Here is a 23,069-nt window from a genome sequence, read left to right on the forward strand (position 1 = left end):
ATTTTGCCAAATACTGTTCTAAACAGACAACTGCCCTGAGAAGAGACTCATTTTTCTCTGAAATTACACTGTGGACCATTTATTCCTCTTGACCATCGCCATTTTCCAAGGCACCATGGCTACCGCACATCTCAGTCCTATACAGGGCTACCATCAGCCTCCACCAGCAGTGGTATCGGAGCTCGGCCAGTTTTTATCTGTTGAAGGTGCCAGCCACGCTATGCACTTACACAGAACACGTATCACCTTGAGACACAGATGCACCTAGTGAAACAACAACATTTTGTCTTTATTAGGAGTTCCCATGGTAATATAACACAGAGTTCTTAAGGAATAAAACACAAGACTTGGGGTTGGGGTGGGGTTTTTTGCCATTGAGACAATGGTCAAATATCAGTACTTCTTTTTGTCTACACACAGGATCAGCTTTAGCACTTACAGCTCCTCCACTCATGGTTCACAATCACAAATCCAAGGGTTAAATCCAGCTAGTATTAAATCCTACTTTTTTTTTTTATTTTTAGAGCTTCAAGTCACTGCGGTTAATTAATTAAGTCATCGTCTTTTTTTTTTTTCCTTTAAGCATTTACATATGACATTCATTAAACAGACACAAAGCAGACGAGCTCTCACAGGAAAAAACATGCTTACATAGCCTGCAAAACTTTTTTTGTGATTTTTTTTTTTCCTTTTGAAGAACAAATTAAAACTAAAAAGTCATCATGAGTCAGTGAAGGAAAAAAAAAAGGAAGACTTAAGTGAATACTGAAGAGCCGCAAGTGTTTCGTAGAATTGAAACAGATCTGCAATTCTTTTTTTTTCTCCCCAACTCGTTCAAATTGATTTTAACATACAGGTGAAAAAAAATAGCTGCAATATATATTAAGTTCACGGATTACTTAACAAACAAAGTGCAAACTCTTTTATGCAAAACTAAAAGACCCAAGAGTTAAACCTAAATGCAAAATGCATGGATGAATATGGCAATGTTTTTCTTAACTTTTGTGTTCAAAGGGGCCTAAAGGAATCAGGTGCTGAAGCTGGGAGGGTTTGGGTACCTGTGTCGCTTCCAGATCCTTTGCAAATCCCAGCATTGATAATTCATAGCAACAAATTTGGTACTTTTTTCTTAGAAGCCTTCATATATTTAGTTTTTTTCACTACAGGAACCTGTAAACACCATTTAAGAAAATACTCACAAATATGGAAAAACAAGATCAATGTACGTGGCAAAGTACAAACAGAAGAGAAAGCAGAAGATGCAGCCAAGTGCCAGGGCATACAGACAGTGGAAGTAACGCTGGGTTTACTGCGTGTGGAAAAACTCTCTGTGCTAAGAGACAGGCCAAGTCCTTGGGACCGCCGAGCCCTCCAGCTAAGTGGGAATCTAATGGAGCAGATTTGTTCTTCGTGTCCTGAAAATAGTAAGCCTCCAATACCTGGGCTAAAAGACTTTCAATCCCAGAAGGTACTTCAATTCCTAGATCCTGCTGACTGTCACAGAAGCTCGGACTCCTAAATTCATTCAAAGACCACTCATGGCATCTGGTTTCTCAAATCTGAGGCAGCAGGCGTCTGAGGAAGGGTGGGAAACCATCAGGCTCTCTCTCGACTATTTGCACAAAGGCAGATTCCTGAAGGAGTGAGTGACTGTGAAATCCGCACTGTCTGAGAGATTCTCAGCTGCTGTTGACCCATCGAGCTGCTCTGAGGGCTCCCAGCTGCAACAGCTGGGCATCTGGACTCGAACAGCAACTGCCACAGATGCTCGGGCACACGCTCAAGTGGCCGGCCTTTCGATGAGAGCTAAAGATAAGCTCTCATAAAGTTTTAAATAACCACTCACCGATGGCCAGGAAGAGGGAATGTGGCTGCTACAGAAACCTTCCAGGCAACACGTCGCTCTTTGCCCTTGGCCCCCTGCTTATCGATTTCCACCTCCAGGAACAGAAGACAAACTTAACTGCTAAAAACTTCTCAAGAGACCCCGTCCCAGCTCCTCAGCTGGTATCCAGCCCGTCTGTTCGCACCAGCTCAAGGCCTAGTACACTGAAGAGAAGATCATAGCTTATGAACCTGCTCCACGACCTCCTAGTGCAGCTAAACGGCAAGCGTTGGCTGGAATGATGCAACCTAAAGATACCTGAAGTAGCAGGGTGGAAGTGGCAGCAACACTGGCGGGAGACTGGAACTTGAATGAGGTTCGAAAAGGACTGGGAAGAACAGGGAGACTCCCAGTTCTCAGATAAGGCTTTGTAAACACAATGATACAAACATATTAAAAACACACACACAAACATTAAAAATAAAGTTTCCTCAAGGACCTAATTTGCAGCAAAATCCAGAAGGAAAAAAAGAAAGCAAAAACAAACCAACAGAACCGAAGTGCCCAAAGATTCTACCTCACCCGATGGCTGTGTGCGATGTGCTTTGTCAATTCCTAGTGCTGGGTCCCGTTTCTCTCTCTTGGCAGCAGACAGCTATTTCCTGACCTCAGAGGCAGTGGTGGGGAATGGTTACAGACAGGCTGGGATTCGTGTCCCTCCATGCTTGCCTAGCTATTCTGCTGGAACACAGAACCCTACAGAATATCCAGTTTAAAACCCTTCAACTACTGTTCTGCTTGACATTTAAAAAAAAAAAAAAAAAAAGCTATTTTTTACATTTATTATTTGTTTATTCCTTTTTTTGTGTGTGTCTTAAAGGCAGCTCCCGGGAAATTCACTTTGTCCTTCCTTTATTAAAAGAAAGATGCTGAATGGGACAGAGGCCACATATCTCAAACATCCTCTTTACATTTACTTTTGCATGTCAGAGGTGTCAAAACAGGGTTTATTTCTTTAAATGTGTAGGGGCTGAGGGGAGAAGTGAGAGGGGTTGGTGAAGATGAGGAGGGAATCTGAGGGGACTGAAAGAGGCGCCTTACTTCAGCCCCCCCCCCCACTGGTTGCCCACAGTAACCGTCACAGGCTCTAAAAGAATCCAAAAGGGTCTCCAGGTGCCCCCGTCCCCTGGTCCGCAGGGCGGGCTGGGAAGGGCTCGGTCCTTAGCCCAAGCTGGTGATGTTGGCGCGTCCGCCGGGCGGTGCCACGATGCGCTGAGTCGTGCGGCGCGGGATGTTGTCGTCGATCTGTGCCCCTGTGGGAGAGAGAAGTAACGTCAGGTCCCCCCGGCCAGCCAGAGTCTGAGATGAGCGAGTCGCAGGGCGAGGGGAGTCAGCAGAGCACGGCTGCACCAAAGCCCATCGAGTCCTCTTAGGCCAGGCTCCAACGACGTGCACCAAAATGCACCATCTTTGGAGGAAAAGCCCTCACTGGCCTCCAGTGCCTTAATTCTGCTGAAGCTTGTTCTGCATTAACATCTCCGCACCAAACACCTGAGCCACCCAGCCCTGCACAGAACAGAGCTGGCTAAATGGTTTTCCCTCAGCGAGCCTTTTTATAGTTTTCCCTTCTTGCGCTGAAACAGCACGCTGAGAAATCAAATCTGCCACATACCAGACCCACAGCTGGTCTCAGCTGGCAAAGCTCCGCTGACGTTGGTGCCATCTGCCCTCTTCAGACACCCAGCTGAGGACCGAGCCCAGAACGCAATGGGGTACTCGGCGCTCGTGCCAGGCATGAAAGTAAGTAGGACTTTATAATCACTCCTACACTGCTCTTCTTCCTTCCTGAGGGGTAACCTCCAAGCTAAAAAACACATCACAGTCTCTCATTGCCTTCCAATTTCAGCCAAACTAATTCAGAGTATAAACAAGCCGTGATTTCAAAGCAATAAATAGTTTCGCCCTGTAAGAGTATGTACCAGACAAGCTGAATCCAGACTGGTGCAGGTTCCTCACGGGTGGGGCCTGCTGTTTGGCAGGAGACGTCTTAGCTGAAGATGCTGGCGTGACGGTCTTCGGCGTCACTGACACTTCACAGACAGGTCCATCGTAGAGGCCTCGAGGCACACCCCGCAGCTCAGCCAGCTGAAAAACACAGAAGCAGGCAGCCTTCAGGGTCAAAACAGCCTTCCAAATAGACCTCAACAGCTGGCCAGATGCTGCTAAGCCAAAGACACACATTTCAAGATTTGTCTTTTATAATAAGAGGATTTGAAATCATACAAAATCTCCTCGGGTGGTCGCTGCTCTCGGAGGCAACATGGATAAAACAAAAAGTGCTCTGGGCTGCTGCGGCTCCAGCTCGCTGCTAGCTGGTGGGAGCAGCCTGCAGAAGGCAGCCAGTCTGTCCCCTGCATCCCAAGTTCTGTCCTTTAATGATCCCAACCTAACTGCCGTCGTATTAAAGGCTCCTGACAACTCTCAAATGAAACCGATTACTCATCCCCAAAAAGCAAAACAATGCTGAGACAGAGGCAGGTCTGCATAAAGAGGAGCCAGGCCAGCTTCACGTCGCCAGCTCGGGAGCTTCAGATTGGGTTAAATGCAATTATTCCAGTTGAGATGCTGCCCAATTGCATTTACAGGTCAGATGCATATTTCTGCGGGAGATCAGCACGCAACAGAAACCACAGATCTGCTCTCCACAGTGCTAAATTATTTGAGGTTGTCATTTTGGTAACTTGCAATTTCTTCAAAAGAACAATTAAGGAAAGATCATTTGCAAGGAATGTGAAGATTACCTATGATCAGCAGAACTAACACAGCTCTGGTTTTGTCCAGGAGAGGGCAACACTTCAAACATCAAAATACTTTTCTCCTCAGAAATCTGACTTCATCCAGAAATAACCTTCTTAAATTCTCTGCATTTAAGTTGCTGAGCTCAGTGTCATCCTCTCTGTCAGTTTTTACCAACTAAAGGCATATCAAAAGGCAGCTTCTGTTTTGAATGGGCGTGATTTACAAAAACACTTTTCCAACAATTTTAGCATCTCAAAAATAGAAAATTCTCACTTTTAAACAGCCAGTAGGCTGCGCCTGTGACTCACCAGTCACCAGACAAGAGCATCTGATCGTATCTGACAGAAGGGATAGCAGCATAATGTCTCTATTAACAATAAACCAGAAATCTAAATTGTTGCTGAAAGGTTTGACATATAAATGCTATCAATAACTTCTCTTGGTAATCCTGTGGCAGGAGAAGCCTGCCGGGTTATCTGCAGTTTCACTCGTGTCCAAACTGGACAGTTCCTGAACATGTTCTCTGTCTAGGTGTCCCAAGACAGAGAAGAAATAAAGGGCAGAAAAAAAAATTTGCAGAAAATCCAAGCTCACGCCAAAGCATATTCCTGTGATGACTCAAGTGAATAGCAAAAATGAAAGAGGTATGAGATAAATATGGCTCCTATCCAGGGAACATTTTCTGTTGCAGAAGCGTGTGTCCGCCAGCCAGGGGACAGCATCTGTTTTCCACCCACTTTAACTCAGGAGTTTCAGTGAGAGAACAAATGTGTACCCAACTGTTTACACTCACCCTGCTCCTGGCTTTGATGCGCTTGTAAACGAAGTCAGGGAACGGTTTCCTGGGGATATACCGTCCCGATCCCTCGGTGACGTGGAGATTCCCATCCTCCAGTACGATCTTCCCCTGGCTGATAACCACCAGGGGAGAGCCGCGGCACTCCATGCCTTCAAAGATGTTGTACTCCACAGACTAGAACACACAAAAAGGCAACATGAGGCAAACATGTTCATCCCAGCAAAGCCTGCTGTGCTTTAATTAGCAATCACCAGTCATGCTAATCACCCAAATTTTAAGGACAGATGGAAGCAAACTCAACAGCATTTACCTGAGTTGTGTATGCTGTGGTTTAATAGAAAGGCTGGTCTTTATTACCAATCTAAATTTATTGAGGATTTACTCATGCAAAATCTCCATTGCAATGAGAAGAAATACAGTTTCAAATGAGAATACCTCAAACTCCAGCTGTTCAAATGCCTTTAGGCACCCATATCTTCTGAACTGCAGGGGATTAGAGGCCAAATCAAGTTTTATCTGAGTTTCATACCAAAAATAGTGGCAATTTTGAAAAGCTGTATTTCAAAACAGTGTTTTGGTTGATGGGTCAGGGACCAGGACAATCTTGTTTCACTCTAATGGGATTGCTCATCCTCAATTAACAGGATTGGAAACGTTACACCGTGCAAAAAAAGACAAGTTTTAAAGGAATCACTGGTAGATGTCCCACCCGTGAAGCACCTTGGAATGAGCTGTACTACAACCATGTTATTTGGGGACTGTTACTCTAGCGACCATCTCTTGAAACAAATCCAGGTCTTTTTTACTGAGTTAATAACAGAGTTTGCTCTTGAAGTGTGTTATAAGTATGGGTAGGCTTGACTGCAGATTTACAATTAGCTAGAATGGCGGTTAAACCGACACTGAACTGGGTCCAGTCTGAAAAAAAGTTGTGGTGGCAAAGGAGGAGGCCTGGTTAGCAGCTTACGAATTAGGCTGGTTCCAAGAACAACACTACCTCCCTCTCTAGCTCCTAATGTTTCCATGCCAGACAGTGGCAACAGCAGTGGGAACTCTTGGAAAATGTCCGTATGTTGCTCTAGCATTTAAAAATGTAATGATCATCTGATGCCACATAATCACTACATCTCCTTGTGTCGCAGCAACTGCTCTGCCTGACTTTCACAGGGGCCTTTTGTTTTATACTTGACCAAATTAGCATGCCTTGCTTCTAAAGAGACCACACCTATCAACTTTTTCTCAAACACAAGGCACACGTGCAGTGTGAGACACAAAACACCCCAGCAGGTGCAACGCCAGGTATAACAGGCAATGTCCTGAGAGAGGGGAAGAGGTCAGAGCTGTAAGGAAAAACGCTGCTGTCTCTTAGACAGCCCTTCAAGCTCTAATCAAACAACTTGAAAACGAGAGCCCTTCAGCCTCCATAGTCTTGGCACCCTGCTCGAACTTAAAAGATGCTGCCTTTGGCAACAGCTGATCACCGAGTGCCGAGGCCTCTTCGACGGTGCCTAGACTAAGACTAGACTTTTCGGAGGAACTGCAGTCCTTAGCCTATAAAACATTTCTGAATGGTTGCTCCATGGTGGATCTGGCTCTCCTTCAGCCTAGCCCAGATCTATGGCAAAATCATGGAGTCAACTTTGATTGTACTGGAGCATATCCACAAAAGATAAAGTCTCCAAGTTTTGTGTCAGGAAATTTAAAGAGTCCAATTCATTTCCTAAAGACAACAGCTATAAAATGGCCATGATTTTCAAATACTCCTTCCAGCTCTCCAAGCCATTCGTAAGCACAAACCCAGGTTCACACTGCTAAATTTGGCACCTAATAGCGGGATGTCCCTGGGCTCCCTCCTCTTGTTCCTCTCCAGACTGGAGGCGTGAGGAGTCTGGAAGCACCTCTAAGGTGACCGAAGTGATCAGACTTCCGAGTCTGGATGCCTCTGTTAGATGTCTCAGCACAGGCAGGATGAATCCAGGCCATCTGTGACCAATTCTGACACAGAGTTCAGTCACAGGGAAGTGAACCAAACCTTTAAAAAGAAGTTTCTTTGTGAATGTGCCCAGGGATCCAAGTGTGGAAGAAAATTTTGCTCCTTCAGCTCCAGAGTGAATGAAAGCATTCACGGAAAAAAGAACAAGGAGTTTTTTCCAGGGAAACATTCCATAGGTTCATCGCCAGCAGTGAAACAAGTTGTCAACAAATGCAAACAGTGGTTGCTTTCTCCGAGACAGCGCTCGAATGTCACAGGGAAACTCCAACCAGCCCTTTGCACTGGGACCATTCTGCAGCTTCCCACAGGGCAGGACAGCTTTTTCACTGCCAGGTATAAGATACAGGACAAGGCTGCAGGTCACAAGCAAACAGTGCCTCTAACAGTGCACCGCAACAGAAACGGGGAGAAGGTCTGGTTAGTCTGGGCGCTGCCTTGTGCCTCCCTGTGCCAGCTAACATTGCTATGATCACCAGTAAAATCATGTCTAAACTTCACACACATGGGCCAGATCAGTACGTGGTGTAAATCCACTCGGACACATTGATCTGGATCAGGTCTCCAGCTAAGGTGTCCACAAGCTGACAAGCCTCACCAACCCCAACAAGAAAAGTGGCCGTTCACATTCCCACTGCTAGCGAGTCAGAGGGTCAGAAACGACACACTGTGATAAGAAGCCTTTTGATATTTCAGAAGATTTGAAGAGCTTTCTGTGTGCTCAGTTCTAAGCATCCCACACTCAGACAGAGCAGACAATCTCTTTGCTCCGAGGGGAATCTCTGGGTATACATGTGATTTCAGATTTGGACTCAATCGTCTTCTCTTCTGCTCACACAACTGAGCTGTACTGGATATAAGACCAGAGAAGGCTTGGGGCATGGGGAAAACAAAGCCCCGAGTTGTCATGAGCTTTAGCTCTTGGCGGCACAGTCTGGCATTGAAGGAAGAGAGGAGGAAATGAGCAGCAGAGCTCACATCATAGAAAATACCCTTACTATGTTATGAGTCTTGGCAGAGATTGTCTTGACGCTGTCAGGATCCCAGATAACCAGATCAGCATCCGAGCCCACTGCAATACGGCCCTTCCGCGGGTACAGGTTGAAGACTTTAGCTGCATTTGTGCTGGTCACAGCGACAAACTGGTTCTCGTCCATCTTGCCAGTCACCTAGGGAAAGCCAAACGGAGTCACTGCATTAGCCAGGTGGGGACCACTGCTAAAAGCAAACAGCTGACAGCACAACATATTCCCAGTGATCTCTATAGGGGCAAAAACCTCAAGCGCAAGAACCGTAACAAGCGCCTGGGAGGAGATAACACCACCCTGCTGCAGCTCTTTCAGCTCTGAATGCCTATGACACACGCGACATACCACCGCCTTATCCCAGATGATGGACATCCTCTCTTCAGTCCCATTGGTTCCTTCAGGGATCAGGGTGAAGTTGTCCTTCCCAACAGCTTTCTGAGCAGTGTTGAAGGTGCAGTGGGCACTGCCAGTAACTTGGAGGTCTCCACTGGAAAAGACAACGATAAGTATTTAAGATATTTTATTGTCATAAGTTTACTCCTAAAGGTAAAACAGTCTTTTGCTTGCTGGCAAAAACAGCTATTATTTTTATCGCCCGCTTGTCTCATGACAAGCACATGTGGTATGAACACAAAGAGCTCTACTCACCAGGACAGTAGCGAGTTGAGAAAATCAGGAGTAGTTGGGTCAGGACTCAGTGGTGGGGAAGTAACAAAAGCTGCTGCCTTAGCCCAATTCTTGCTCCAGTAATGAGATCCATCGGTACCCAAGCTGGCTGTGATGGGCTCTCCATACACCACAGTGCCTACAGGACAGGAATACAGACAAATCCACTGTGAGCACCAAGCAGTACGCATCTCCAGCCTGGCTTCCAGGCACAAAGCATCCTTCTGAAACAGGACACATTGGGTCAGTTATGCCAGCATTGCACACTGCAGGGTTTCCTGGTACTTCCTCTGAAGTATGTTATCACACAGTGTCTTTATTATCAACTTGGATACCTGGATGTTTGGATGCTTATTCTGAGGGACTGATTTTTGGAAAATGCTCAGTTTTTCTTTAGAGACCTCGAGGTAGGCATGTAAAATTAAGAGCTTGCCCTAAGTAACATACTATAGTTTCAGAGAAGCCTTGAACAGGCCAGGAGTTTAACGATGTCTGATCATCTGGTTATGCAGGCCAGTGAATTCAGTCCAATGGTTTCTCTGAGCAGGCTCTGTGCTTAGATCAGGTAACAAAAAACTCCTAACAGGAAAGTTTCCTGCCTACACAGAAGGCCCATCACAGAGGAAAAATCAGTGTTTCTGGTTCACAAACTCAGCTCAGGGAAACTGCTTCCCCCAGGGGTACACGGTAAACTTGTGGCAGATCTAGGAAATGAAACTGGATCTTCTGAGTCTCTGTCCAGTGTGCTAACCACCAGTGCATCCTTCCTCTTCATTAACATTTTTGGAACCACATGAAGGAACAGTGGATCTTTAAGGCCACGATACTTTGCAAGCTGGAATGCACCAGAAACATCTGCCCACCAAGCAGATGCAAGATGGTGCAACTTCAAAAGCTGTGAAAGCTAGCAGCCTGACAGATCTGCTCACCAAATGAAACCTTCCTGAAATCTTGAAGTGTCTGTCCATCTGGCTTCTGAGCCCAGACACTTCATGTACCCGTGTCTGCCTGCAAAAGATGTGGGCAGTTAAAATATTAACCCTAAGTACTTTAATCAGAAAAGACCGGCAAAGGCAACCTCAGAACTGGTCAGCAGGGTCTTACACACCTCACCACACAGAGTGAAAAAATATGATCCTTCTTTAACCATATTGTCTGAGCTACTGTTACATCTATAGGCTCTCAAGCTAGCTGGGAAAGAGCGCATTAGCTGAGGCAGAACAACACATTAACTGGCTTCATGCTGCTTCCAGGACCACACTGCAACAGGAGGTGTAGGAACAGCCTCTGTCAGAGGGGATCCACCAGCTGAGGAAGCCGCCGTCTGACATCACTTGCCACAAATAGGGTTACAAAATCAGAACAAGGCAAAACACACGCTGGCTATTAATGGGAGGCCTGTTGTGGGCCAACACATTGGGAGGATTGTTCTGCAGGGAGCGATGTTTTGAGCTCCCAGATCCGCCAATGATAGAGTCTGCAGGGAATCTCCTCCATGCAAATGCCATTGGGAACATCTGGCTTTAAATAACATTCGTTCTTCTCCATTTAGCAAATCAATTCTGTTTTGTTTTTGCCTTGGATAGTCTTCAGTTCTGTTTCCTCTGTTGCTTGGGAGGGCAAGGCTAGTGTGTGTGGCCCTCCTGGGTTACCCAGTTGGTAACCGCACAGCTTTTAATTTGAATTATTTAAATAAAAGAACAGAGAATGGTGTGCCATTTATACCCCAAATTCTCCTTACAAGGAGAAAATGCATTCTGAATGAAAACTGTGTACACTAGTTCACTCAGGAGGCTAAGTAAAGTGAGTTCTGGGGATCATTCATCTGGGACAATCCCAGCACCTTTCACAGGCAGGGTAACATCTAGTCAAGTCAGATTGTGTTTTATGGCTTCTGCAATGTAAGCCTATGGTCCTCATCCCAACGTTCCTATCTACTCAGCAGCTAGTGGTCTCAGGGGACGGCGAGCACAGCACGGTGTTTTTGTTGACACTCCATCTCTGTGGTGCATGTGTCTCCCGTACTTTACCTCGAAAAAGGAATGGATGCTTCCCTGGCTTACAGGATTGAGTTGCACAACCACATCAAGTTGTTTTCTGGGGTAATGTAACACGCAGCCACTTTGCTGTGTCAACACATCTTCTCATTTCAGCATGATCTCCACTAATGGAACTAGGAGAGAAAGGTTGATCCCAAACAGCTTGAGCCCCTTACACACCACAAACTGAAAGAGATGCCTCAGAAATCTGTCCTCCTCACCAACTCTGAACTCATTTAACAGGAATCATGGGACCAAAATACTTCTGAGCCAATACACAAACACAAATCTGTTTGCTGTGGTAGGAAATGAGCTCTTCTCACACCAAACACCCAGATGGAAAGTGATGTCATTTGTATAGCCATTCAGGCTTATTTAGACGGCATAAAATTAAATCCAACCCTTCTGAGGAAAGAAGGGGCAAAATCATCCCTCCTGCTTACTCACCCACCCAGAGCCACTTTAAATAGAAACGAAGGGTTTAGCCACAGAATAAAGCAGGGAGACAGGCACTCACTGTGCTTTGTAACCCTTGCTCCTTGGGGGCAAGACAGCAGGGTCAGGACTCGGGAGAAGCTGCTGCATCACTCAGAGCAGCGCAGCTCCCTCGCAGACCTCGGTCAGCAAGAGGAGACACGAGGCAGCAGCATCCACAGCAGGTCTGAGTCTTGCTTCTTCCAGCATCCTCAGGCAGAGTGGTCAGAGGCGATGGCAATTCCCAGTGTAACCCAGACCCAAATTCCTGTTCAGATGCCAGGCTGTGAGTTACAGCACATAAGGAGTATCTATACACAAGCAAGCAGCACAGTGGATAGCTGGCATCTGTAACCTCTTTGGCTACTGCAACTAAATCCAACCAGGCTCAGGAGTCAGAGACCTCCGCCACGACTCTGGGAATCACTTCTGACCCCAGGAAGCAGTTCAGCAGAAAGCACCAAGGAAAGACCACAGCAGCTGGAAGGAAGACACAGCCTGCAATCTCCAAAGGGAATTCATTAAATGGAGACAGCACAGAATTATTCTGCGAGAACATGAAGGCGCACGGCTTGATGTGGTCGGATAAGCGTCAAGAGAGACGTTCTAGGCTGAAGAGAAGAAAGAGCTTGTGGCACTGATATGACCACTGAATACTTGTCTGTGGGAGATGAGACAGAAGTAGTTGCTTGGGACCTTTCAAAAAACAGCCTGGATAATAACACTGGAAAAAGAAACCTTTCCTGTAGGGATGAAGTTTACGTTGGCAAGAAGTTGAACTGCATGAGCTAATAGGATGCTTCCATCCAAGGGAAATAACTTACCCTTTTTCCTGGCTTGAGCAATGACATCAGCGGCACTTTTGCTCATCACCTTGGTGATATAAAGGGGGCAGTTGGTTTGGTTGGCGATGGTTATTGCCCGGTTCACAGCCTCTGCCTCCACCTGAGAAACAAAGTCAGCAGCAAGTGAGTAATATCCCCACATGTTAGCATCTCCCATTCACCTTCAGAGGGTCACAGCCTCTGCTTTCACGAGAAAACAGGGTATGCAGGTCCGAGATGAGACACTTTCCACCTCTTCGATTCTGAGACAGAAAAATATACAGTGTAATCACGATAATTAAAATGACATTAAGCCGCAGTCCCCTCTCCTTACTACCTTTTCTCCCAGGCTGCTTCAAAGTTTCTCTGCAATCAGACCAAGTCCTAAAATAACACCCCAGGTGCTCAAGGTCAGAATGATTAAGCCCCTTCTTTAACCTAGACAAAAATACGCAACTAAATGTTGACTCAACAAACCTATTCATGTTCCAGCCTACGCGGAAGAGAGATGCTGTAGCCACATACTCTGGTAAGCCACGTTTGCAAACCAGCCTCCTAAATTGTACCCTCCACTGCAGTATCTGGCTTGGGATCTAACAGAGTGTGAACCGCCCCATAAATCAACTACTTTTTCTTGCATATGTTGGGAGATAACCTCAGCAAGACTGAGGGCCACTTTATAACTACAGTCCTAGAACGAACGTCATCACTCTGCAGGCTTTTACACATCACACATCCTAATCCCAGCAGTCCAGATGACAGATTTAACAACAGGGTAATGCTCATAGTGCCTACTGCCATGGAGAACTGAGCCTGCAATACCACAGACATTTTCCTACTGAATAACCCAAGAAATTTAAACCCCGAGCAGTCAGCCACCTGATCCCCAAATGCAGGAGGCTTTCAGCAGCTCCTGTGGACTCCAGTGGGACTGGCACACGCTCAGCACCCTTGAATCACAGAATGGTAGGGGTTGGAAGGGACCTCTGTGGGTCATCTAGTCCAACCCTCCTGCCGAAGCAGGGTCACCTACAGCAGGCTGCACAGGACCTTGTCCAGGCAGGTCTTCTGCTCTGCAGTGACTTATTGCAGGCCAAGCACTGTAAACCACCACCAGTCCCAGAACTGGAATGCATTGACTGCTGCGTCCTAGCATCGTGCTTGATCCACTGAAAGAAGTACCTGAAATTAAGGACTCCTCAGCTTAGGAAACAGTGTATTCGCCACACTGATGTCCCAGTGCCCAGAACAGCCCTGCTCACACTGACAAAGCCACCCCCTGCAACACTGCTCTGTTTGCAGCTGGACTGCTCGAGAAAAACACCACCACAACAGCTGGGAGTTTTTAAAAGAAAGCCAGCAGGTTGGTCTCTAGTGCCAAAAGGGTTAAAGTCCTCGCCTGTCACCACGCCAGGGTTTGTGACTAACCCTCCCCAGGCAGGGTGATGTGCAGAAGGGGACATTTTCTGGCCCAACTGCCTCACGCAAATGGAAAAGGCTGCGAGGAAGGGTGTTTATTCCAGAACATTTGACTCCAGTACGTCACAGCCAGCAGCACTTGCAGGGAAGACGGAGGCTGAAAGAAGAGCCAAGAAAAGCATACTGGTCCCTCCTGAGAGAGAAGGAGAGAACTAGGACGAGCCAATGCTGCCAGGCCATGGCATCAGTTTGCAGACTGCCCATTTAAAGCAGGCCTGCGTGCAGCTCTGTCACTGCAGCGCTTAGAAATCACGTTTCCATGCCGTGCCTTAGTTTCCCCACTTGCAAAGCAGGGATAAAACAACTCACCTCTCCAGACTTCTGACCAAAAGTCATTTGAGCAACTGCTAAGTGGGAGGAGAATATTTTCTGCACAGAAGAGAATAGGGCTGCTGAATTCATGCCTTGTGCCCAGATGCTATGGTGACAGGCACATAACAATAACCCAACGACTAGTCCAAAGGGGAATGTTTGCAATTACCAGTATGCATTAGAAGCCCTAGCACAGCAGTTCTCTTGGAAAAAAAGACAGACATTTCCTGAAGCACTTGGACTGCTTGTGCTTTCAGCGTTTTTGTGGCTAAAATAAAAACAAAAAATGATGGATGGTTCCAAAAAGTCATCACAGAACGATCTGAGCTATGAGGGGGAGAGTTTTCCAGAAAGTGATGGGTGATGCTGATTTGGGGTGGTGATGTCTTAATTAAGGCTCCCTTTGCTGGCTGTAACAATGTGCTGAATACCATCACCTCAGCTCAACTCAGGTTACTGAGGTGAGCAAGCTGAACCCATGAGTCAGCAGCGAAACTTAAGGCTTAATTCATGCCTTCAGCTCAACCTGGCAATTCAGAAGATGTGAACGCTCCAAGTAAGACACAAATGCACATGGCCAGACCCTGAATGCTTCACTCTGATGTCAGTCTCACTGAACTGAGTAGGAGTTTTGATTTAATAAATGTTTTAGACTCGTTGAACAACCCCTGCTAGTTTGCTGTAGATGGAGGTCTGAATTAGGCAGCTCTCTTCAGTAAGATGATAACCATCATGAAGTCCTTAGGACTCCATAAGAGTCAGTGCAAAGAGCCAATTCTAGTGTTAACAGCATCCCAGAAGGATATCAAGAAATTCCCACTCCTACTGAAGTCCACAGGATCTGCTGCCACCCTCAGAATCCAGCCTTTGTCATCAGCCAGCTCAAAGGGAGTTGGATGTTTTTAAAAACACCAAGTTACACCAGCATTGGAGAGAAGAAGGGGAGGGAACCAGATGACATCGTTTCCTGCTCTGTTTCCTATGACTTCCAAGCAGAAGAATTTTGGACCAAATGCTTCCATCCTGGGCAGACAGCACAGCTGAGATCAGTTGCCCAGTGACACTGAGAAGAGGCTTTACTGATCCTCGTCTGAGGCAGCCGCACGTCCTCAGGCAGCCTTCCTTGCTGTACTGAGAAAAAACACATTTCTGCACAGATGTAACAAAACAACCAAGCCAGGGAACCACAAAGTTCACACTTTAAAGTTCCTGCTCCAGTAAGGATAAGCTTTGAAGTAGCCAGACTAGACTTGGCCAGTTTGAAAGTCAGATCCTTTAAGGTAAGGAACAGCCTTCCTTTGAAGTCACAGGAGTTTAGGGGTGCTCCACAGATGAGCCCCAAGTATCATGTCAGCATCTGTTCCTGCTCTCCTGATGCAAACCAAAAAATATGTCTAAAAGAAAAAAAAATAAGCAGAGGTGGGTGGAAAGCTCAGTGCAAGTGTTTGCTCACAACTTCCAGGAAGCAAAAAATCCTAGCTCCCGGAGCCAAACACAAATTCTGTGAGCATTCACATACTGCCCAAGCCAAGTATTTTTTTTTTTAAACTCCCCTTCTACATGAGGCAATTGGATGATTTATATTTCTACTGAAACATCTCTGGATGCTGCCTGTCTGAACCCAGGGAAGGAAACAGAGAGGGAGCATGAGGGGCGCGTGTGGATGATCTCACACACCCAGCTGCCACATCTGGCAGTCAGCAAAGTCCCAGTATCTTGGAGGAACAAAAGGAACAGCTTGAACCCAACGGATGGACTTCGCAAACCCAGAATGCCATGGTGAAATGTCTAGCTTAGAGATACTGAAAGACCAGAAATGAAGAATGCATCGGGAACCAACCTGAAAAGCAAAGTTTTAAGGTTCTTGCTTACTCTTGAGGCTTAGTTTAAAGACTCGGAGGGAGTGAGAGGGACTGGGGTGCTTGACCCTAGCGAAACCAGTGGAGAAGTATGGAGCTTAACTGTATTAAAGTGCTGGGCTAGGATCTAAGAATTAGCTCCCCTTTCTTGTACATACTTTCTGTGCCCTCAGCAAACCGCTTAGGCCCGTGGTATAAAAAATCCACCACCGGTAAAATGTTCATCAAATGACCAATTATTATGGTAATGGAAGCTATGTAAGTGCCTAAGACAGAATGTCAGGATCTGGGCATATCTTAAAAATTTCTGCTGATTCAGAAGAATCCTTGATAAAATAAGGACTAAGAGAAAATCCCATGAGACGGGATCTAGAAAAGTCAGTGCCAGAATCCTGCCTACATAAACCGAAACTCTGAAGTCTTTACTCATGCAAAATTCAACCAAAAGCGACAGGAAATTACAAGAACTTCATGATCCAGCTATATAAATACCAACCTCACCGGAATGTGTAATTCTTCAGGGACTCTACCTTAAAGTGTTCCTGCACAGCAGCTGCATCAAGGAATTGGTGATTCAGGCAGGCTGTGCTCTACCTGTGCTTCAAGTTTAACATTTTCTACATCTCCTAATGCAGAATTTCAGTTTAGGCTATCAAAAGGCTGAACTGAAGATGTGCTAAGTACCAAGAGCTCTCTGCATCTTGAGTACTTATCATGGGCTCTGTGGTTCAAACACACCTCACCACACTTTAGCTACTGATGTGTGAGGAGATCCTTTATAGACTATCTCCCATAATTGTCAGAAAGAAATGAGCTTTTCCAGAGGCTGAATCAATCCTAGGCTGGATGAACTACTCCCTGGAGGTGTTCTGTTCTCCAGTACGGAAGCTGAGGGAGCTCCTCAATTCCATACCCATTGCAATACCCACAGCAGCCAGTCTCTAGAAGGGACTAGTTAGTCCCTAGAAGTGTCTTAGCCTCTTCCCTTAACCCATGCAGCAATAACATTTACAGCCAGGATGAAATTGTGTTTCTGGCCACATTCATTCCAGTACGAAGTACTTGATGGCAATGCAGAAATGTTATAAATTGGGAGAATAAATGCAAAGGCAGCGAAGTCCTCACCTCTTCAGGTCTGCTCAACACATGCCCTTCAGGCCCTGTAATCCCCAGTTCCAGGATCCTTTGCTGCTCCTAAGGCAGAGAGAAAAAAGAGCAGGAAAAAGATTTAAAGCAACACGCATTTTCTTCTTGCAGCAAACACAGCTGTTTGAAAGACGTACAAGTGAGATCCTAAGCATCTGTGCTCGCTAATAATCACATGAGGCTTTACATAAGGGCCTTACAACTAGAGTCCTGTCCAGCTTCCCCTGTTGAGAATAACCAGAGCTCACAAAACCCTTGCTGATTTGTTCACAGGAGGTCAGGGAAACCTTTTATTTTGATTTGCTTCTCACTTGGTTCATAGCCCCTCAACTCTGACTACTCATTTGCATCTTTAAAATAATCCGCAAGATGTGGCAAAAACGTTGTCTCGTGAAAAAACCCTCCCGCAACTGCAGGTGACTGGGCTCAAAGACTCAGGTGGGCTCTTCCCCAGTCAGGCAATGCAGAAATCCCCTGCAACACCAAATTCTGCACGCTTGAGACATAACACATAAAATGAGCTGGAGAGCAGATTAAATCCAAATAACATTATGAGCATTTCTTCTTCCCTGCTGTTTAAAGAATGAACAGATCTGAAGTTATTTCCCTTCCCACTCCCGCCAGTCTCAGCTTCCGCAGAACATGCTGCTGTACACAGTGACAATCGCACCCAGGCACAGTCTTTGAGTTATGTGGAGAAAGGCAGAGACAGCCTATGTCCACCACAAACTGACAGCTGCCACAAAAACCTGCTTTATCAGTGACAATGAAGGGGATAAGATTTGATGCACAGTTCTTGCTTGCATTCTTGATACTGCTATGCCATGCCAGAAGTCTTGGGTGATTTTCCATTTGCAAAGAAGGATTCAGAGTTTAAAACCCTCCCAGCATTTTGAAGTTAGTAATCCACAGAATAAACATGACATACCTCAGCAATGATGTCACCATTCTCAGCATGCACTTGAGCTGTCGCACCAATATCCCGGATTACACTCAGGACCTCATATATCTGCAAGACAGAAATCACATGTTACAATATATACTGAGCATCCACTCAGGTACACACCTATTATATAGCATACGCTCCAGACTTCTCCAGCATACAGAATTTTCCAGAATGGAAAAGATAAAGGGAAGCATTAAGAAATATAAGCTGTGGTTTGCTGGATAGATAAAATCCATTTTCCTGCCTACAAGTGGATTTCCCAACCTGTGCAGTCGGATACTACTGGTATGGCAAAGAGCACTATTCAAAAGCCAGGTTTGGTATATTTACAACACTGGAGGAAGAAACAGAAACTGCACAGGCCTACACCTGGAGTGGTTTTAAGAAGCTTTCAGAGGCGGATTTGTTTCCTGCCTTCTGGTGCCTGGTGTGAAAAAAAAACACACCCTTACATCTCATTTTCAGAGAACCTGCACCTGCCCCTCTCACTGCCTAGGACAGGAGCAGTGTGAGTTCCCACTCCAGCAACCAGTCTAAGAGGGCTCAGGTTGAGTAACCCACAACTGACACCAGCTCTGTCAACTGTCACTCATTAAAATGCTTACCAGAGTCATTAGAGATAACTGTCATACACCACTGCCTCCTACACTGTTCCAAATGACTCCCAGGCATTCCTCTCCTCCCACCACATTTAGAAATATAAACTGCCCATCTCAACAATTAAATGTACCCAAACATATCCACTAGAACAGCAGAGGGCAATTTCATTTTAAGGTCCCAGCACTTCTAACGCTGAAGCCAGATACCCACTTCTGGACCAGGACCAGTCCCAGCTTACAAATGGTTATGCCAGAGATCTCACTGTCCTGCCCTGCGCCTAGGAATAAAGCAGCAATTTATAAAACTGTCACTGCTTCCACACTAAAGGAGCTGGAACAAAACCTTAGGTCTCCCAGAATGAGAGTTTTGCCATTGTTTTCCCCAGCCAGCCTGTCAGGGTTTGTTGTTGGTTGTTTTTTTTTGATTAAAGAAAGAAAAAAAAAAACACAGCCCAAACACAGCCCTTCAAACCAGAGCTCCGGGTACACTGCAAACCTTAGGTACTGTTATGCCTACAAAGACTGAAACCAGAAGAAAACATCAGATCGAAATGTATTGAATTTAAACCCTTATATATGTGATTAATGCACAGCTTGCAGTGACAGAAGCATGTGAACATAAAGACTTCCTACCTGAGAATCAGTTAGCTGAAAGCGATCTTTGAAAGCCATGTAAACCAAGAAGGAGTTCACACCTGGCAGAAAGAGGCAAAGGAGTTATCTTTGACAGCCAAATGGCAGGCACAGATAAAGCTACAAAGCTCACTGCTCCTCACAGAGAGAGGACGTCCCCACCAGTCAGCCCCCCAGCAAGCAGTAACGATGGGTAGGCAAATAAATTACTTGAATCTGCTATGAAATGTGTACACAGATGTGCGTGCACACAGACACACGCACACTCAACAGATCACAGCGAGAAGCCAGGATCTCCACAGCCATGTGGCATTTATTAACACAACTGATGAGAACGGAGGAGCCTGCACTCCAGCCGTGAGGACAGCTAAAGCCCTAAGCTTCCACTTAACACTGAAATAAGAATAATTCTGTGGATTCAGCACTGTAGGAGGTTGAGTAAAAAAAACAAGCAACATGCATCACACACAAAAGCAGAGACTGGGCCTGGCTGCCTGATCGCCCACTACCTCCTGCGAGAGCGACGGGAAATCTGTGTCCGTAGGCACGTCCTCCTCCACCGCATTCGTACTGACCAAGACACGGGGAGGTCTTGTAACTCAGCCTTCCCTCTCCTGCCCTCCCAACCAGTAAATGCTCTTATCCAGCACATGTGGGAAAGCACTCATTAGGATGTAAAAGGTTGGATTTTTTAAACTACAAACAGGATGGAAAATTACTCTAGCCTAAGGATGAAACGTCAAAGAAATTCAAGAGGGGAAACACCTATGAGGTCATTCTGTTCACCTCTTCTCCACTTGTAGCAATCAGTGCTGGACTGTTCCTTCTGGGCCTGAACCTTCCCCTGTTTACAACAGTTTAATGGCCAAACCCATCACCTACCTGCACCAACGAAAATCAAAGGACTCCTCTGAACAAAGGCGGGCCTCTGCACGGCAGCAGCAAGAGATTCACCTCTGCAAAGTCCATGCTCACCACCTAACACACTGCAGCAACACCAGCGTGTACCAGCCCCATGAGCCCCCCCCCCCAACCGTGACTGTCCAAACCTCCACAAGAAGCCAAAATGGGCCAAGTTAAAGTCAGGGCCGAGAACAGCTTTACTGAGAGTAAAATATTTTGCAAGAGCCAGTCCTAAAAAATAGGGGAGCCAGTCCTAAAAACTAAGGACAGGAAAGGCTTCTCTGAACTTCAAATAACTGAACTTACCATGATCTTTAACCAGAGCTTCCATCTCCTCCTGGACACCTTTGTGCCACTCGGTGATATCCACGTGCAGGGAGTAGTCGCAGCAGGACTTGCTGTCTGCCCATTCTCGCCACTGGTCGAATGCAGTCAGCAAACTGGTCCCTGGCTCAGGAACCACGTGATCAACTGGGAAAGACAACCAAAGCATTAGTAAATGGCTGGCGCAGTAGCTTTCCTGGATGTCCAAGACAGAACGCATGCTTTGCAGAGGCTGCTACAAAAACAAGACATCCCTTCCCTCTTAAAATATGTGAGTTTGAAAGTCTTGGTTTCTAAAGCCCCACATCTGAGAATGCAGCCAGGAAGCTGACTCGGGAGCCAAAGCTGAAGGAAACAGTTCAGTTACTACAGCCCGCGTACTGCAATTGTTTGTGAATGAAGCAAACGCAACTCCCAGGGCAGCAAACCCAAACCACTGCAGAGCGCTCTATAAACGCCGCTCCCGTTTGGTGACAAATGAACGGCCACACAGGCAAGACCCCCTGTGTGCATCAGTCAGCAGCTCTCAGTACTCAGCACCTCATGTTCAAGCAGGGCCTTCGTCCGTGCTTCTGGACATGCTAGAAAAGGCATCCAGAGACGTATTACTGCTGGCCTGTACGCAGCGACAACCAAGGACTCCACGCACGTATCAGAGCTGCTTTGTGCTAGCATCCCAACCAAGAGAACCTTCCAGAGACGGCATACGAGTGAGGACTGGAAGGAACAGGACCAACAGCCCGTCATGGCTGGAGACACCTCCTGACAAGATGGTCCTGCTTCCCTCTGGCTTCTGCTCAGTCTGATCCTCATTCTAGCCCAACACATTAGGTCCAGCAGCAACTGGGCTCATGGGCAGTGACAGGATACTGCACCAGTGCTAGAGATGCAGAACACCCTCCAAGGGTAACGAAAGAGATTTGGATCTGAAGGTTTAGTGCTCCTCTCAGTAATTTGAATAGCATTCAAATTTTTATTTGAATGCACGGGATCTCTACGATCTTCACTAGACACAATGAAATAAGAAGCAAGCCAATATCTTAGGAACTGAAACACTGCTGAGAGAGCAGGAAAAGCCTGCGGGACTTCAGGGGTCACCAACTGGGCAGGCACTGCTGGTGAGGCGGAGAGCGCCCTGGCTTGATTTTATAGTAAATCACACAAAAAATAAAAAGTTGCTTCAACAATCAGCAGAGAAATTAAAGGAATTTATTTTTAACTTTACTGGTGAGTATCTGGCCTCCCATCAGCTCAGAGGTAGCTCTAAATCACAACTGGGTAAGAGACAAGTCCTTGGGCCCTACTCGCTCTCAGTGAAGTACAAAGCTTTGCTTCACCCCCACGCAGACACATCGGCCTGGATTTACTGTTTTTGCAGTGCCTTAAGAACTGGATTTACATCGGGAGCTCTCGGCCCACTGCAAAAGCAGCACTGCTCTCCTGAATGACCCTGAGCTTCAGCCACCCAAGTCGGTAACGACATCTCCAGTGTCTGAGATGTGCAAACACCCTAGAATGCCGAGAGGATCACCCAAAACAACGATCCTTCCCGCAAAGCTCTGCCCACCCTCCCTCCCTTTGGCAAAGGTGGCTACGTGACAGACAGCAAAACAGCAGTTAAAATGCTTGTGCTTTTCCAAAAGGCTTGTGTTCACCCCTCGAAGCATCACGCTAGCCTGCAAAGGGCAGGATGTGATGAACAGTTCTCTGCTGGTACATCGGCAGCACAGCAGCAGCTTCGGGGCTCAGGAGTGGCTGGTGGCCTTTGCCCGCTCCAACAGCAGTGTCCTGCCCATCAGAGAAATCTGTGCTATGAGCGAAAGCTCTGAAATTTGCCTGGTGACTGGCATTAGATCAAGGATGTGGTCTTCACCACTCTCGGGAAAAGCAATCCAAATATAACCGGACAATAAACTGTCCTGTTCTTAAAAACAAAAAAACAACATCCAATTTCTGTTCCATGATCTCCTCCTCCCCAGCGGTCAGAAACCTTCCACTAACTTCCAGACTGAATTGTTTCTTGGCCAGTACGTAGCCCCTTGTCACTCTGCCAAAGTTAAAGATTAACTTAAGTAGTACGAAAAACAAGGAGAAAAATAACATTCTGTGTTACCAATGGGATACAGAGAAAACCCAGGTTTTCACAAACGGCCAGTGCCATAACACAAGAGCTGTCTTCCTCAGCCCACTGACTAATTAAAAAGCCCATTTAATCTCTAACACATCACAGTAATAAATCCATCTCTACTTAAGACGAAAGGTGTCCTAAGTGCTCTATCACCCCCAAAATGATACCCAGCTTATGGCATCAGGAAATTCTGCTTTGAGGCACCAAGGGGTTAACACTGCGGAGTCTTCACAGCCCAGCACAGAGCCCCTAGGAATGACTCTGGTGTCTAGGACCACAGCTTTATCACCATCTTA

General features: G+C 46.3%; 1 protein-coding gene across 3 annotated transcripts in view; it reads right to left on the minus strand.

Moving 5' to 3' along the window:
• Positions 1–268: 268 nt before the first annotated feature.
• Positions 269–23,069, minus strand: part of DPYSL2 (dihydropyrimidinase like 2) — a 54,922-nt gene continuing 32,121 nt past the window's right edge. For all 3 annotated transcript variants that reach the window (XM_075444540.1, XM_009940860.2, XM_075444541.1), the window contains 11 exons: positions 20,628–20,792; positions 19,419–19,480; positions 18,169–18,249; positions 17,220–17,288; positions 12,445–12,565; positions 9,090–9,246; positions 8,787–8,928; positions 8,412–8,582; positions 5,418–5,597; positions 3,805–3,970; positions 269–3,138 (listed from right to left, as the gene is read on the minus strand). In XM_075444540.1, the coding sequence (XP_075300655.1) occupies positions 3,047–3,138; positions 3,805–3,970; positions 5,418–5,597; positions 8,412–8,582; positions 8,787–8,928; positions 9,090–9,246; positions 12,445–12,565; positions 17,220–17,288; positions 18,169–18,249; positions 19,419–19,480; positions 20,628–20,792 (1,406 nt within the window). In that variant the 3' untranslated portion in view covers positions 269–3,046. The remainder of the gene's footprint in view (positions 3,139–3,804; positions 3,971–5,417; positions 5,598–8,411; positions 8,583–8,786; positions 8,929–9,089; positions 9,247–12,444; positions 12,566–17,219; positions 17,289–18,168; positions 18,250–19,418; positions 19,481–20,627; positions 20,793–23,069) is intronic.

The sequence above is a fragment of the Opisthocomus hoazin genome, chromosome 28, assembly GCF_030867145.1.
Source record: "Opisthocomus hoazin isolate bOpiHoa1 chromosome 28, bOpiHoa1.hap1, whole genome shotgun sequence".
Lineage (NCBI taxonomy): Eukaryota > Metazoa > Chordata > Aves > Opisthocomiformes > Opisthocomidae > Opisthocomus > Opisthocomus hoazin.